The 13,866-nt window shown below is 34.9% G+C and overlaps 1 protein-coding gene across 2 annotated transcripts in view; it reads right to left on the bottom strand.

Annotated features, from left to right (window-relative positions):
- ATP9B (ATPase phospholipid transporting 9B (putative)) overlaps positions 1 to 13,866 on the bottom strand; it is a 154,016-nt gene that overhangs the window by 94,077 nt on the left and 46,073 nt on the right. For both annotated transcript variants that reach the window (XM_042044621.1, XM_042044622.1), the window contains exon 7: positions 12,689 to 12,740. In XM_042044621.1, the coding sequence (XP_041900555.1) occupies positions 12,689 to 12,740 (52 nt within the window). The remainder of the gene's footprint in view (positions 1 to 12,688; positions 12,741 to 13,866) is intronic.

The raw sequence follows: 13,866 nt of genomic DNA, 5'->3' as shown, positions 1-13,866 counted from the left end.
AAAAAGAAAAATTTAATTACACACTGGACATGAGAAATTTTCATAAGGCTATGTATAAAAAAAATACACAAAATTAAAACTTTTACTTTATACAGCGAGGGACTCAGATGCTCATTTCCCATAACTATACAGTTGTTCAAAATTAGTAGACAAAGTTGTACATTGTGAACATCTGACTTATTTCCATCATTCAAGTGAAAATTTTGGAATTATCTGAATTAGAATTTAAGGTTGATTCAAGGAAATTCCACTGGGCCTAAATAGCTTAATCATTAATCAAAAGTGGTGCAAACTTCATAAGCACATTTAAACTACTTTACAGGTATGTAATATTTATTTAGCCTAATCAGCTGAAGACAGTCAGAAATCACTGTAGAGCAAGTGCATGCAAGGTGCTGCCCAAGTAGCAACTAAACTGATTTTTGAAACCATTTCAGTTGAAACTTTCAAACTTGAATGCTTAGGAAAGTCCTGGGACTACAATTCTGGTTTGCTGGTTTAGCAAGAGCTCAGTTATTTGAGTCCTGTCCAGAATTTACCCTAAGGTTGCTTTTCCATGGAAAAACCGCCCCTCAATACAAAAGATGAAAATAATTTTAAGAACTTGAAATAACTATGTAACTTCACATTATAAGGATACATTGATAATAATTAACAGACTTCCTACTTATGTTTGAGATGTTATGGATAAAAATATCTTTCGTTACAGCTATTTTATGTGCTAGTAGAATGCTGAAGAAAAACAATGTTTATTTCAGTAGCTTTTATGGTGTTTTGAAATAGAGATAAAAAAGTTCATCTATGATGGCACTAATTTAGGGCCATGATATGCCTGGCCTAGCTTTGTCAAACAAAGGTACTGTTAATACCAAGTAAGCAGGAAGAATTCTCCTTCCTCAGTGTGTGCTGGACTTAAGGCTTCAGTCAGAACATACCTGAAGGACGTGTACGCATCAAATGCTTCTGGGAATGGTGTACATGTGCACATGCATCAGTGACCTACCTGCCTCTAGGAATCCTGAAGAAAAGGGCCCTAAACAAAAATTCTCAAACTAAATACAGATCATCCTTCGAGAAAGCTGGTTTTATTTTCACCTTAAAAAAAGTGCAGGAGAGAGAAAAAAAAAGGGAAAAAATTCTTCGCCAAACCAGAAAGGGAAGCTTCTTAATCAAGTAAAACACAATTACATCATAAGCTTTCTCTTAGTTAATACTATGCACCATCATCAGATAACCTAATCTACATTTTTTTTTACTACTGACCTTGCTAATCATATTTTATGCATTAATTTATTTATATGTGGATGTCTTTAAATTCTTGAAATTATAGTAATGTATATGAACTTGTGTTACTATCAAGGACGTAAATTTTATTTTTACATACATACTCCAGAGTATTAAATACAGTTTATAAAATAGGCTTCTGAAAACAAGCTATTACTTGGGATGTTACATATTTTCTTAAATGTATTCTAGCTTCTGGGCTTTATTAAGAAGGTCACTCAGAAAAGAAAATTTGGTGTGTATTAATTAAATTATTTGTTCCTATTTTATTTGATTTGGAAATGTTGTTGTTTCTGTTAAGCAGAAAGATGGATAATTTCTCCTTAAAACAATTAGCTTAATATTCAGTCTGTTAAACAAGTAGTTTTTATAGAAAGTGTATTTAACACAGGAAATCCAAAATAGAAGTATTGACAGACTAAGAGCAATTACTTCACAAAAGTAAAATAATTTATTCAACGTAAAATTGCATCACCTGATTTTAATGAAAAGCTGTAATGAAAAAAAAATCATGTCATCTTAATTACATTGGGATTTAATATTTGAAATACATGTAGAAAGGAAATCTCAACTGCCCTGGAGAAGTTGATTTCGTTCGCTGCAGAATCAAACCTTTGTTACATTACATACATTCCTGCATATCATAGACATTTTTCTTTCAGAGATGCTTTAGGCAAAGACTGTTCTGTTGTATACTACTAAACTTTTCTTAGTAGCCTAGTAGTGTCCTTAAATAACCAGGCAGACACAGAACATCCTACCATTTATACAAGTATGACCTAATGTTCTTTGTTAGGCAGTAATACTCTTGAATAATCCTAGACTGCAAAATTGAATCCAAATACCTCAAAATGCATGCATTGACTCACAGAAATTCCGTGCAAATCAGACTGAAAATGGCAAGCAAAAAAGTTCAGGTAGAGTAGCATGACGAAAAGAAAGAGCTTTCTCTCTGCTTCCTTCTTGATCATGAAGTCTACTGGCTTTGTTTTTACAAAGAGAAGGTAGCTAATACTTAAAGCTAAAATATGCTAATACTTGCTTTCCAGGACTGGCCATGTTTCTTGACAAATAGCAACATGAGAAATTAAGATGGTTTTTTTGACATAACAAACTTAACTATCCAACTTGTCCTGTGTCCAAACTTAATTTTCATTTCCTAGCTCTTGGCCGGAAGAAAGGTCTGAGAAAGCAGTTCTAAGTCATGAGGTGAGATCCAAGAGGATTCTCAATTCAGGAAAAAAGCCCCACTAAGGAATAACTCATTCTGACTAGCATTAAAAAGCGACAAAGTAAATGACACATTATAAAAGGAGTTCCACACTGCTATCCTTCACTTTTTCTGCTCTTGCTTTGAGCAATCACTTAGAGCAGATCTTGTCTTTGACTATGCCTTTTTAATCAGCATTTTACAAGTGAAATTATTTTTTTAAATATTTCCATTTTTAGATTTCACAAGTACATTCAAATCCCTTCCACAGTCTTACCGCTCAACCCACACATGGTATTTGTTACAAACATCAGTGTACACAATGAAAAACAGTGTATAAGAAGTTGATCAACACAGAAGTTCTGAAAACTGTATTTAATGTTCTCTCAGAAAAAATTAAAATTAATAGATTTCTGCTTGCAAATTTTTTGCCAATTATCGGCAAGCTTAAAAAGTTGACTTGCCAATAAGGACCAAAGTAAACTTATAGGTATAATTCAAATATGCCATAGCGCACATTTTAATGTTATACTGCAATGAAGATGCATCAGAGGGAAGCAACTATAATTTAGTTGTATATAGAAGATGTACAGGAATATGCATATTTTACAAGCATATTAAAGACCAGGCACCCCAGTGTTGAAAAGGTATTGTTCTTCCTGCATAAATGCAGGGTTGAATTCCACACTCCATTACAGATATTGTCAAAAACCAATCCTAGAATGTGTGCACTTAAACCAGTAAAAAAAAAAAAAAACCATGAAAGTAAATTACATTTACTTTCTATAATATGTAACTGATAAGAATTCCTGTCAGTTATTCTTAAACAGAGATAATGCTAAACCATCATTGCATGTCTGGGTTCTTCTCTGTCAAATCTAAATAAATAAAATTATGTCTGCCTTCTCTCTCAAGAGCTGCATCCAATGAATTTTTTACAAATGAGAACAACAGCTAAAACTAATGCCTTTCAAGCCTCAGCAAAACTGAATTATTAAATCTGTCTACCTATATCCTATTACAGACTACTTATGAATACTTGATTTTATTTTGTATAATTGACAACGGTTACCAGGAAAGGAAGGTTTTAACGGCAATCAAATTAAGATCAACTGGTGTAAGTGACAGAGTGAAGAGCTTGTGTCAAGTGTTGATGAATTAATTGATGGGTCAGTGGGAAACAGGGCACGTGGAACTGCGGTGTCATAAACAGCTTTATATTTTCTGGCAATATTACCAGCCTTTCTGCTTTAAGTGAAAAACATTGAAAGAGATGGGTTACTAGAATGCACCCAGCAAAAGTAAAACTGACTTTAAACACCTAACACCAGATCATTTACAAACAGCTTAATTTTTAAATCATTTATATTACTTAAGTGACTATGTGCATGAAAATTTTAAGCAGATGACAAGGTGAATAGCAGCACCAAGATGACATATTGGAGTACAGAGTTTCATTTACTACTCTAACAAAAAGCTTTCAATTATGATAGCTTCTAAGGGGGAACAAAACCGCAAGACACCTGAAACATCCTAAGCATTTAAGCTACATCACCATGCCAGAGGATGCACATTTATAGAAGACTGATTAAATTAGTTTAAAAGCATTAATTTCTCTGAAGACCAGGGAAGAACTGTGTGCACTTGAGATATTTGATCTGAATTAAGAAACCGATGAAGCAATTGATTAATTGGAATTTAAGCCATCGGTCATTGGATCCATCAACAGTTTCATTTACATTCTAAACAATCAGCTGATGGTCTTATAGGATACCATGTATTAATACACAGTCAATATGATACCCTTAAACTCATCACAGTTCCTTATTGACAAGAACTCAGACGTTTTTTAATCCAAGCTTGATCACATTGCATCTTTTTTGAATTGCAGTATTGATTCAGTATGCTTTAAGAATTTTTATCTCTATTAAAACATTATGGAATTCTCAGATATAGCAAACAATGTTTCAAGTTAAAAAAAATCTACATTCATATTCACATTCTCAAATTTTAGCTTACTGATTTATATTATTTTGAGATATACAGAAGGATACTCAAAAACATTAATCTTTTCCATTTAATAGGATTTGATGCACCACCTTGCTCCATTATTCTTCTGATGCATACTAGCAATCTCTTTTTGCAGAAACCCAGTGATACAGAAAAAAGATGGTGTGCATTATTTACGTCTTCAGAGTAATGACTAAATCAAAAAGTCTGCCATAGACAATGCTTAGAACACTGAAAAAATTCTCACTTTTCAGATAAAATAAGAATAGTGACTAAACAGCTCCATGATTTGAGAGCTCTGACAGCACAGCAGAACTCACTGTCCCCATCAACCTTCCTAATGCATTTAAGTATTTCTAAAGACCAGTAATACAAAAAATACATGTACATCTCAAAGAAGAGTGCTTAGAGAAGACTTAAGGAGCATTTCCTCTTTTGATGAAAGCAGAGCTCACAGAGGAGGCTGAGAAAAGCATATGGCCAAATATACCAGAATCCACTGAGAGCACGTTTTGCCTCCAAGATTTTAGCAGCAGCAATAATCATCAACGTGAAGGACATTCCATTAACTAAATCAGGAGAAGCAGGAATAAAAGGCTTGGTATCTCATAAAGCTTAAACACAGAAAAGTGCAAGTCAAAGGAGTTGACAAAACCATCAGGTTACAATAGGCATGTGAAAAACAAGAGGATAATTTTTTAATTAAAATTTAGCAGGGAAAAGCACATTCTCCTTTACTGTTGGGAGCCAGGAAGAAACAACAGACCCAGCTATGAAGATTTAACACTGGACTTCATTAAAGCAAAAAGCAGAAGATTTATAATTTTTCCAATTTCCTTTTACTTGACAGACAGAAGAAGGCTGTGTAAAGCTAAATGGAAACCTTCAATCAGAACTGTAGCTGAAGTTAAATATTTGAGCTAAATTGCATTTAGCTGTGGATACAAAAATGCTGCTAGCAAGGATTTTCTTGCTATTTTCTAAGCCTGTGAGAGACTTTTCTCTCTCACAGAAGACAGTAGCAGAGTTCTATAAACAATGAAACACCTGCAACCTTGAGAAACCTTGTTTATAGTACAGTAGAAAAATATTTTGACAATGGATGTTTTAGGATTTTAGCCAATCACCCCCAAGGGGTGGCTGATCCTTGGTCCAATTAGACTATGAAGAAAAAAGTCTATAAAGGAGTTTGTAAAATAATTAAATAAATCAATCTTGCTGCACAATTCCTGCCTGCTGGATCTTCTCTCCTCCTCCCTACGGCTGCGGGACATGGTGATACACCCTAGGGAATTTTAATATTTAGCCATCATATATACAAGAGCAGTGACAGCATGGCAACATGGACCACAACAGTTGCATGGAAAACCCAGTCCTCTCAGCTGGGTACTCCTTACAAGACAGGTTGCTCCAAGTTAGGTCTTCTATCACTGGAAAGAGAGCTGCTAGACTGAGGTATTTCAAGTCTATGCAAGTTTCCATTCCAACTCCGGCCAGCCACACATCTCAAGCTGCACATGAACATGTGCAAGCCATCCTTTGCTCATGAATGCATTAAGATAGATTTGAGGATCATTTCTAAATTTTTAGCGAGACAACTCTGAATCTACTTCAAATTGCTCCTCATTATTAGACCTAATAATTAGAACTTTGTAGATTATGCAAAAATTTCTTTTTCACATTAAAGATGAGGCCCACCAAGAGACTTGTTCCAATCACTTCAAAGAATCAAGGTAATACTAACAGCTTTCCCAGTAGAGCCTTCAGGTAAGAGAAGAAAATAAAACCATGCCAAATTCAATAATCTAAAAGAAGAAAAAGGAGACAGTACCTTAAAAAAACCCCCAAACATAATGCATGGTATGACTCTTATGAACAGATACTTTACAGACCACAGATTATAAACTTCTACACAAGGAATTCTTGAACCCTACTTTTGCCAAGAGTGATCTTGTTTTTTTATTTTTGCCTTTGACAACATACCAACCAGTCTATCAGTTCTTGATATACATACAGTCATTTGCCTGACTTGCCCTGCCTCTGGGATCTGCTTCGATGATTCTCACCTTCAGTTTCACTACGCTGTTTCCCAAACTGGGGGAATTGTTTGGGATTTCGGGACATTCGAACTGCTATTCCAGCCAAGCCACCAAATCCCCTGGGAATTTCTGGAAAAATGCATTATCACTGGCAAATAGGAACAGGCTAATCTATGCCTAACACAATTACAGATCAATTTTCTCAACTCTTACTAGTCTTTTTTTTTAAATATAGAAAAAAAATTAAAATATTTCTTTGTTAATGCTTATTTTGCTGCAAATCTAATGAAACATGTATTGTACTAATCAGACAAGTATGCACAGAAAATAAAAGTGATTAGGGAATGATATATATTATCATGTCTTCAAATAATATTTTACTGTGTAATTTTACAGTTTTAATAGAGAGAGTATAATACTATTGGGAGCCTAATACCTGCTGAGACCTCCTCCTTCCACCACATAACATTCATACTATCTGACTATATCTTAAACAAGTAGCTGATCACATCCAATCACTATTACTCAGTGGCTTAAAGCAGATACCAAAACATTTCAAGCCTGAGTTAAATCAAATGCTAAAACCAGAATAGGAACTGAAGTAGAGAAACAGATTAAAGTAGTTTGGACAGATTGTTGGCAGCTACTCATGCCCTGAAGATAAACTTTTATCGGGCCGTATGTGCAAAACTTAACTCTAGCCATTTATCATTCTCTATAGCAATAGATTTTCAAAGCATTTTAGTTTCCAGACAGGTAAGTTTTAGAACACTTGTTTTCTAAACATAATAGAAAATTCCAGAATGTGAGACAAATGCAACTCCTTCAGCCTTATTATTCTGCCATAGCTGGCTTTATGAAGAAATAAAAAGTGACATCAGCTGCACAACAGAATTCCAAACTGACATTTTCTCCTCTGGTTTGATTTTCAAATATCTGAAGTTCCAGAACAGGCTGGGGCCCAGACAATTAAGTTATTTGTAGAACACTTACTCCTAATTGTCCAGAATAAATAGATAGTAGTAGCATCACCTTTATTATATTTTTCCTTGCAGTGAGTTTGGAGTTTCATTCTTTGACATAAATGTTCTACTAATACTTGCTTTTTAAGATCTACAAAACTAGATCTTTTAAACAAGTAAAACGTATTTGGTGGCATAATGCTCTCTTTTTGTACAGAAATGCTCAAGAACTCATCATTTTCAAAAAAACTTCTTTAATGAGCAGACTTTGTTTTAGATGGTAGACTCTGGAGTATGCCCTTACTGGTTAACTCACAGCTCCTTCTAACAGAAAATCAAGTTGCATGAATGATTACCTAAGCCTGTACTTGCATTGCAGAGTTTATGCCAGTTAAGTGGTTAGCATTTAAAATAAAAATCACATCTGAGAGTTATATTGCTACAGAAATGAACTGCTACAAAGCCTCAAACTAAAATTATTTTCCTGTTTTATTCCCACATTTTACTTATACCATTGTTGTTAAAGTAATTATAAGTAAGGAATCCTGAAAACTCTTAACTACAAATTTTAATGCAAGTGACATTACTCTTTTTGCTACAATTCTCAAAAGTATAAACATCTTTGAAACTAGTGTTTTATGTCTGAGTAAATACACCATTTTTGAACAGCTTCATAAGTGGAATTCAAAACACTGATCTATGCAATGGGAAACGTCCAGGGGAACCTTGACAGGCTGGAGAAATGGGCTGATGAGCACGGACCAGAACAATGTAATGCTGGCCTGAAAAATACCGGACGTAGCAACTGTACAACCCGCATTACCTTGCAAAGAATTAAAGGTTCTCCACAAAAGATTGTGAGATTTTTAAATGATTTTCCATTTCCCTACTGCTTCCATTGCACAGCTGTAGTGGCAGACAGTATTTTGCAATGTCCACACCAGTAAATTATTATGTATTGAATTTAAGGACAAACAGTAACAAAATTGGTTTATGATAAAAACCTTTGCATGAGAACATGCTTGACAGCAGTTGAACTGACCACCCACTGGGAATTGCTCTCTCCAGAGTATCACCTCTACAATAAAACCAAACCAAACCAAACCAAACCAAAACCTCTTTTGTCAATTTGATAGCTGTTGAGAAGTCTACAGCAGCTGAGGTATTAAAATAAGTTTGTGACTTTATTTTACCAGACTTCTTACATATGCACTTTTTTTTCACAAACTTCTACAAGTTTGTCAAAAGACGAATATTTTAATGCAGTACTCTCTCTCTGGAAGAAAAAATCCAAACTACTTTTCCAGAAGTAGTGGCTGTTACTCTACATGGAATCAAGTGTCTACCAAAAAGTTTAACAGAAGATATGCGCTAGGTTCAAATACTATGGCCAGGAAAGCTGAGGCAGACCAGTAAAACCACTTCCTGTTCACCCTCTGGAAGTTCAATTTCACCAGAAAAGGCTGAAGAGAAAATCCAGCTCTACTTTTCACACCATCACAAAGCATTATCTCTGACAAAGAGGACCTTGGGAAAAGTAAGAAGGGTTTAACTAAGATTAAGCAATTCGTACCCCCCTAAAAAGCTACTAAGGAAAGTCAGTATCCTACCAGCACTGTGATTAGTCTGTCATAGGCCTAAGTAGTTAGCAGTGGTACAGAATAGAAACAATTCTTTGCAGTCCTAGTGTCTATGGAGCACATCACAAGCTCTGAAGCTTTTTACCCCTTGGCTATTCCAGCTGCAGACTTAGGCAATTAGTCTCTTAGCCCTAATTCCATTTACAGTGCTATTCTGCCATGCCATCTTTCTCCCAGTAACTTTTGACTTCTGGCCAATTTCAACCAAGTATGGCAGACCAATGATCTCAAAGTTAGGATGTTCCTTGAGTTTCTGTGTAACAAGAGAGGATGAAAGAGCCATATGAACAAAAGAAAAGCCAAGCTGCTAGCTCCAACAGTCATCTGTTCTAGGACCTAGCGAAAACTGATTGTTACAATCAACATTTGCTTAGCTCAGAACCAGCCACTGCATATGCCAGCTTTTCACCGTGAATAAGAATCTGAGGTTATTAGAAGCATGTAAATAAAGAGCTTGTCTGGAAAAAAATTAAGCTTCATTCATTCTTTTTTGAAACTCTGTAGTCACCCTACAAAGTCCATGTTCCTTTCAGAATTTCACATTTGAAAGTAAAAAGAGTACAAATATTGCAGAAACACAGAGCCTTACAAACACATGCACCAGATTCTCAGGAAGGACACATTTCATGCCAGAGCATGTGTTAGCACAGGAATACCTGACCTGGATCAGAAGCCAGTCACTGCACCAAGGCACAGCCAATGTGGAGTGCAAGGATTGTAGCTTAGAGAAGAAAAGAGTTTATCTTTGAAATTTTTCTTGTGTTTTACACACACAGTATCTTTGATACTCCCATAATGAAGTTATTAACACATGCTTCAGCTGGCAGCTTCTGTGGACAATTATAAAGTTATATGATGATCTCTGGAATGCCCTGTCTAGCCTTTGATTTTTGATTGAGATGGTATATAGACAAGTGAAATGCAAAGAACATGCCAAACAAATTAAAAACTATCCTGAAAGTTTTGTTAAGGGCCACTTAAAATCTAGTTTAATTTCAACAAAGGAGCTTTGTGTTGGTGCAACAGAGATCTTGCCTACATTTGCATAACAGCTTTACACTAAGGTAGTCAGTTGTTTTTGGCATGCTGCCTGCTTATACAGAAAATGAAAATAACCTTTAAACCATCTTTTGCAGCCAGCTCAGCATGAACATTTCCTTTCATTTGGTGGAAGGCTGATAAATGGAACAAATCATCCAAATAGCTTGTCACTTCTGCCATATATAATGGGTAAAACCAAGATTCAGCCATAAATAATCCCCTCCTACCTTTTCAAATACATAAAACTCCAATATATTATTCCGTAAGTTTTCCATGCTTAATTTTTTTTTTTTTTTTTAATTTATTTTGGAAGTCAATGAAAATCTTTTGGAAACTTCTGTTTTACAGGGAGCCTGACAGCAGCAAAGAATTCACATTTGAGGAGTGATTTCCACCTGCTCCATCCCCCGGGAAGTAATCCTAACTCAAAATACAAACAGCCATCTAGCCGCCTCCATTCATGAAAGAGAGGAATACCAATGTTACAGACTGTCACATGAATACAAAAGAAAGTCCCACCAATATGAGCCTTTAGACTATCACTTCTGTAAAAGTCTGATTAAAAACCATAGGAATCTTAGAAATTAGATACAGGCACACAAGTAACATCAAGCTATTATATCAGATCTTTGAAGAGATCATTCTAGCTAAAAGACAATGCATTTGATAAAGAAAGGGAAAACACAACTAATAAGAAACTAGTTTTATCAAAATAAGCTTGATATCCTGAAGAATGCAGCTTCTGCTACACAGAGTTAAAAGTATCCTAGAAAACTGTGAAAGTCATTGTGGGGGTGAGTTTCAGGAAGAACTTTGTAAACTGCCCATTTATAACTCAAACTGCTTCTTTTTTTGAGTGAAGATGTAGGATATTGCAGTACTGCAGACTACATTAATATGTAATGTAAATGTTGAAACTGGAAAACAGCACTTTACCCCAAAAGAAGCTTACAGGAAGGTTTGGATTTTGAGATTAGTTCAAATTCTACACTTTACTCTTTATAGATTTATAGTAAGAAGCTACAGTTAAACTGCTTTATTACACAGAAGATAAAATTACATATAGAACATAAAACCATGCAAAAACTGTTTCACAAAGTACTTAAAAGTGTCAACTATAAATTAAAGCATAAATCAGTCAAAACTGCAACATCAGGAAGAAACAGCAGATGTAAGTGTTCACTCTTTAGTCAAAAAACAATTACTGTCATATGCTTGAAGTTTAGGAAATTATTTTTGTGTGGTTTTGTTTTCTTGTTTTGTTTTTAAAGAAGTGCAACACCAATAAAACTACTTAACATGTTGCTTGTTAATAGAAAATTAGGCTTTTTAATAAAGTATGTTTCTGAGAGAGAATAAAAAGAAAAGCCCCTGTATCCTGAACCAGAGGTGGTTAACAAAGATGGAGCTTATGTAAGACCACTAGAAAACTTTGTCACTCCAGGCTAGTTATAGATGATCACTGCATCTAATCAGCATTAGCAATATACAGTAATTTCTTCTTTTAGCAAATATATAGCTCTACTAGAATTCCGTAGGCTATCAGAAATATTTTTGTCTTCTCTTTCAAATGATCTCTACAAATCTAGGCTTTTATCTGAAATATATGATAGAACTCCAGTGCCACAGTGAAATACTATGTGCCACTAATACAGGGCTTACCAATATCACAGCTATTAGCTTTGTGAAATTTAGTAGTGTCTGACAAATACCAGACAGCTCTTCAGGATCTGAAGATAAATGGTAATATAAAGGAGGAAAACTCATTTGAGTTATACACAGGGGCATCCAGTAGTAATCTCTAAACTTTACAAAACAGCTGTAATTTATAGGGTTCCTGTAAAGGAGATATTTGTTTCTTAAAGATTAAGAGTACTCCTCTATCACCATGTTAAGAGAAACAGAGCTAACAAGCAGCACTTTTCTTTCTCTCACTCAAGAAAATTCATGGTTTTTAGGGTTTTTTTTTTGACTGACCAAAAAGGCAGTATTATTTTGAAGCAAAAAAAGTTATTTCAGGAATTCAGATAACTGTAATAAGTTTTTCCAAAAATAGTTATTTTAAACATCTATTAGTAGGTTCCAATTTTAATTTTTTTTCAATTTAATAACTGAAAGACAATCAGATGACATTTAAATGTATGTTGCAAGACAATGACTGGTGTGACTAATTTAAAATAATATCAAATCATACTTATCAAGTACATATATATGCCAAATATTTTTAATGTTTTTAATATTTAAACCTTTTATTAAAACAGCTCATAAAAATCATCCATGTAGAGAAACATCTGTAGAAGTCTCATGTTCACAGTAAGATTACTCCTGGTTTACAGTCCAAGCATAATGTGTTTGTCACGTATGGACTCTCTCCCATTAATCTGATGGAGGTAGAGTTCCATCAATCTATTTAACCATTTCAAATTGGCCACAATGTACAATCTAAAATTTTACCACAACCACCATCTTGTCATGCAACCAATGTGAATTGTCAAAACATACCCGTTTTTTCCGAGGTTCTAAGAAACACCATGTCAGATGGGATTCGTTGATTCTGAGAGAAGAAAAAAAAAAGGTTTATTTTTTTGTAAGTAGGAAAAAAAGGAATTCCAATCAAAAGTCCAGTAAGATCTATCACCAAAGGTCACACTTGGATTGAAACTCAATTAAAATAGGATTTCTCACAGTACTTTACATTCAGCATTTGCAATTCAGAAATCAATATTTTCAAAAAATTATACCATAAGCAAACAACAGCTAATCCTTTCAGATGTTCCTTATAAGTGAATCATAAATACCTGAAGAACAGATTCACATTTTCTTGACTGAAAACAGTACTTCAAGTACATAAATATCTAATTGAAATATCTTAAAACATAATTTCACTGAGCAAAACTCTGACATTGACTTAGCACACATAATAGAAAAAAAACCAGGCAAATTTAAAATATCTGTCTTGGCACTCAAGTTGCAAACATGTACACCAAGCATTCTTCTCTCTTCCAACACACACAAACACACAGAGGGGAAACAGCAAATTAGGGAACAGCATTTTCCTATTCCACATATGTAAAATGAACAGAATCTCTTCCTCACTATCTAAGACATAGAACCACATGCACAATCAGATGCACCAGTCCGCCATTTCCCTTTCCAGCACAGAACTTCCTGTATCAAGTTTTCAATTATTTGTTGATCACAGAAGGGCCAATCTAAGCTTTCACAGGTTAAACAAAATGAACAATACCATCCTCCCACATACACGCTATCTGCTACGTGACTACCCAAATCCTCAGCTCTCTCTCCACTTGTTCCCAAGGCATCTACCAGCACCACATGGCCAATACAGGGTTTAAGAACGAAACACCAAAGAAAGCAAAAATAACCAACATATCAAAATCTGAGGACTGGAAAGGAAAAAAAGCAAAGTTTTCCATTAATCCAAAGAAACCAGCTCAAGATCAGCATGTGACCACAACAGTGCCATTTGGAATAGTGTAATCTGAAGAGATCTGCCCAAGGTAACTGCCAGAGTATGTTTTATATGGGCTTAGCTTCCAAAAACCATTTCATAAATGGGACTGGAAGCAACTGCAACTGTATTCTCTATGGAAGTTCAGTAAAGAGGGGCCATAAAGGGCTACAGAGAGGGCTACTATCATAAGCAAAGATGAGGCTTG

This window comes from Corvus kubaryi, unplaced genomic scaffold (assembly GCF_017639235.1).
Source record: "Corvus kubaryi isolate FWS band 111438036 unplaced genomic scaffold, C.kubaryi_AGA036_p1.0 37398, whole genome shotgun sequence".
Taxonomy (NCBI): Eukaryota; Metazoa; Chordata; class Aves; order Passeriformes; family Corvidae; genus Corvus; species Corvus kubaryi.
Note: the sequence above shows the minus strand (reverse complement) of the source record. Positions and strands in the feature narration are given on the sequence as shown.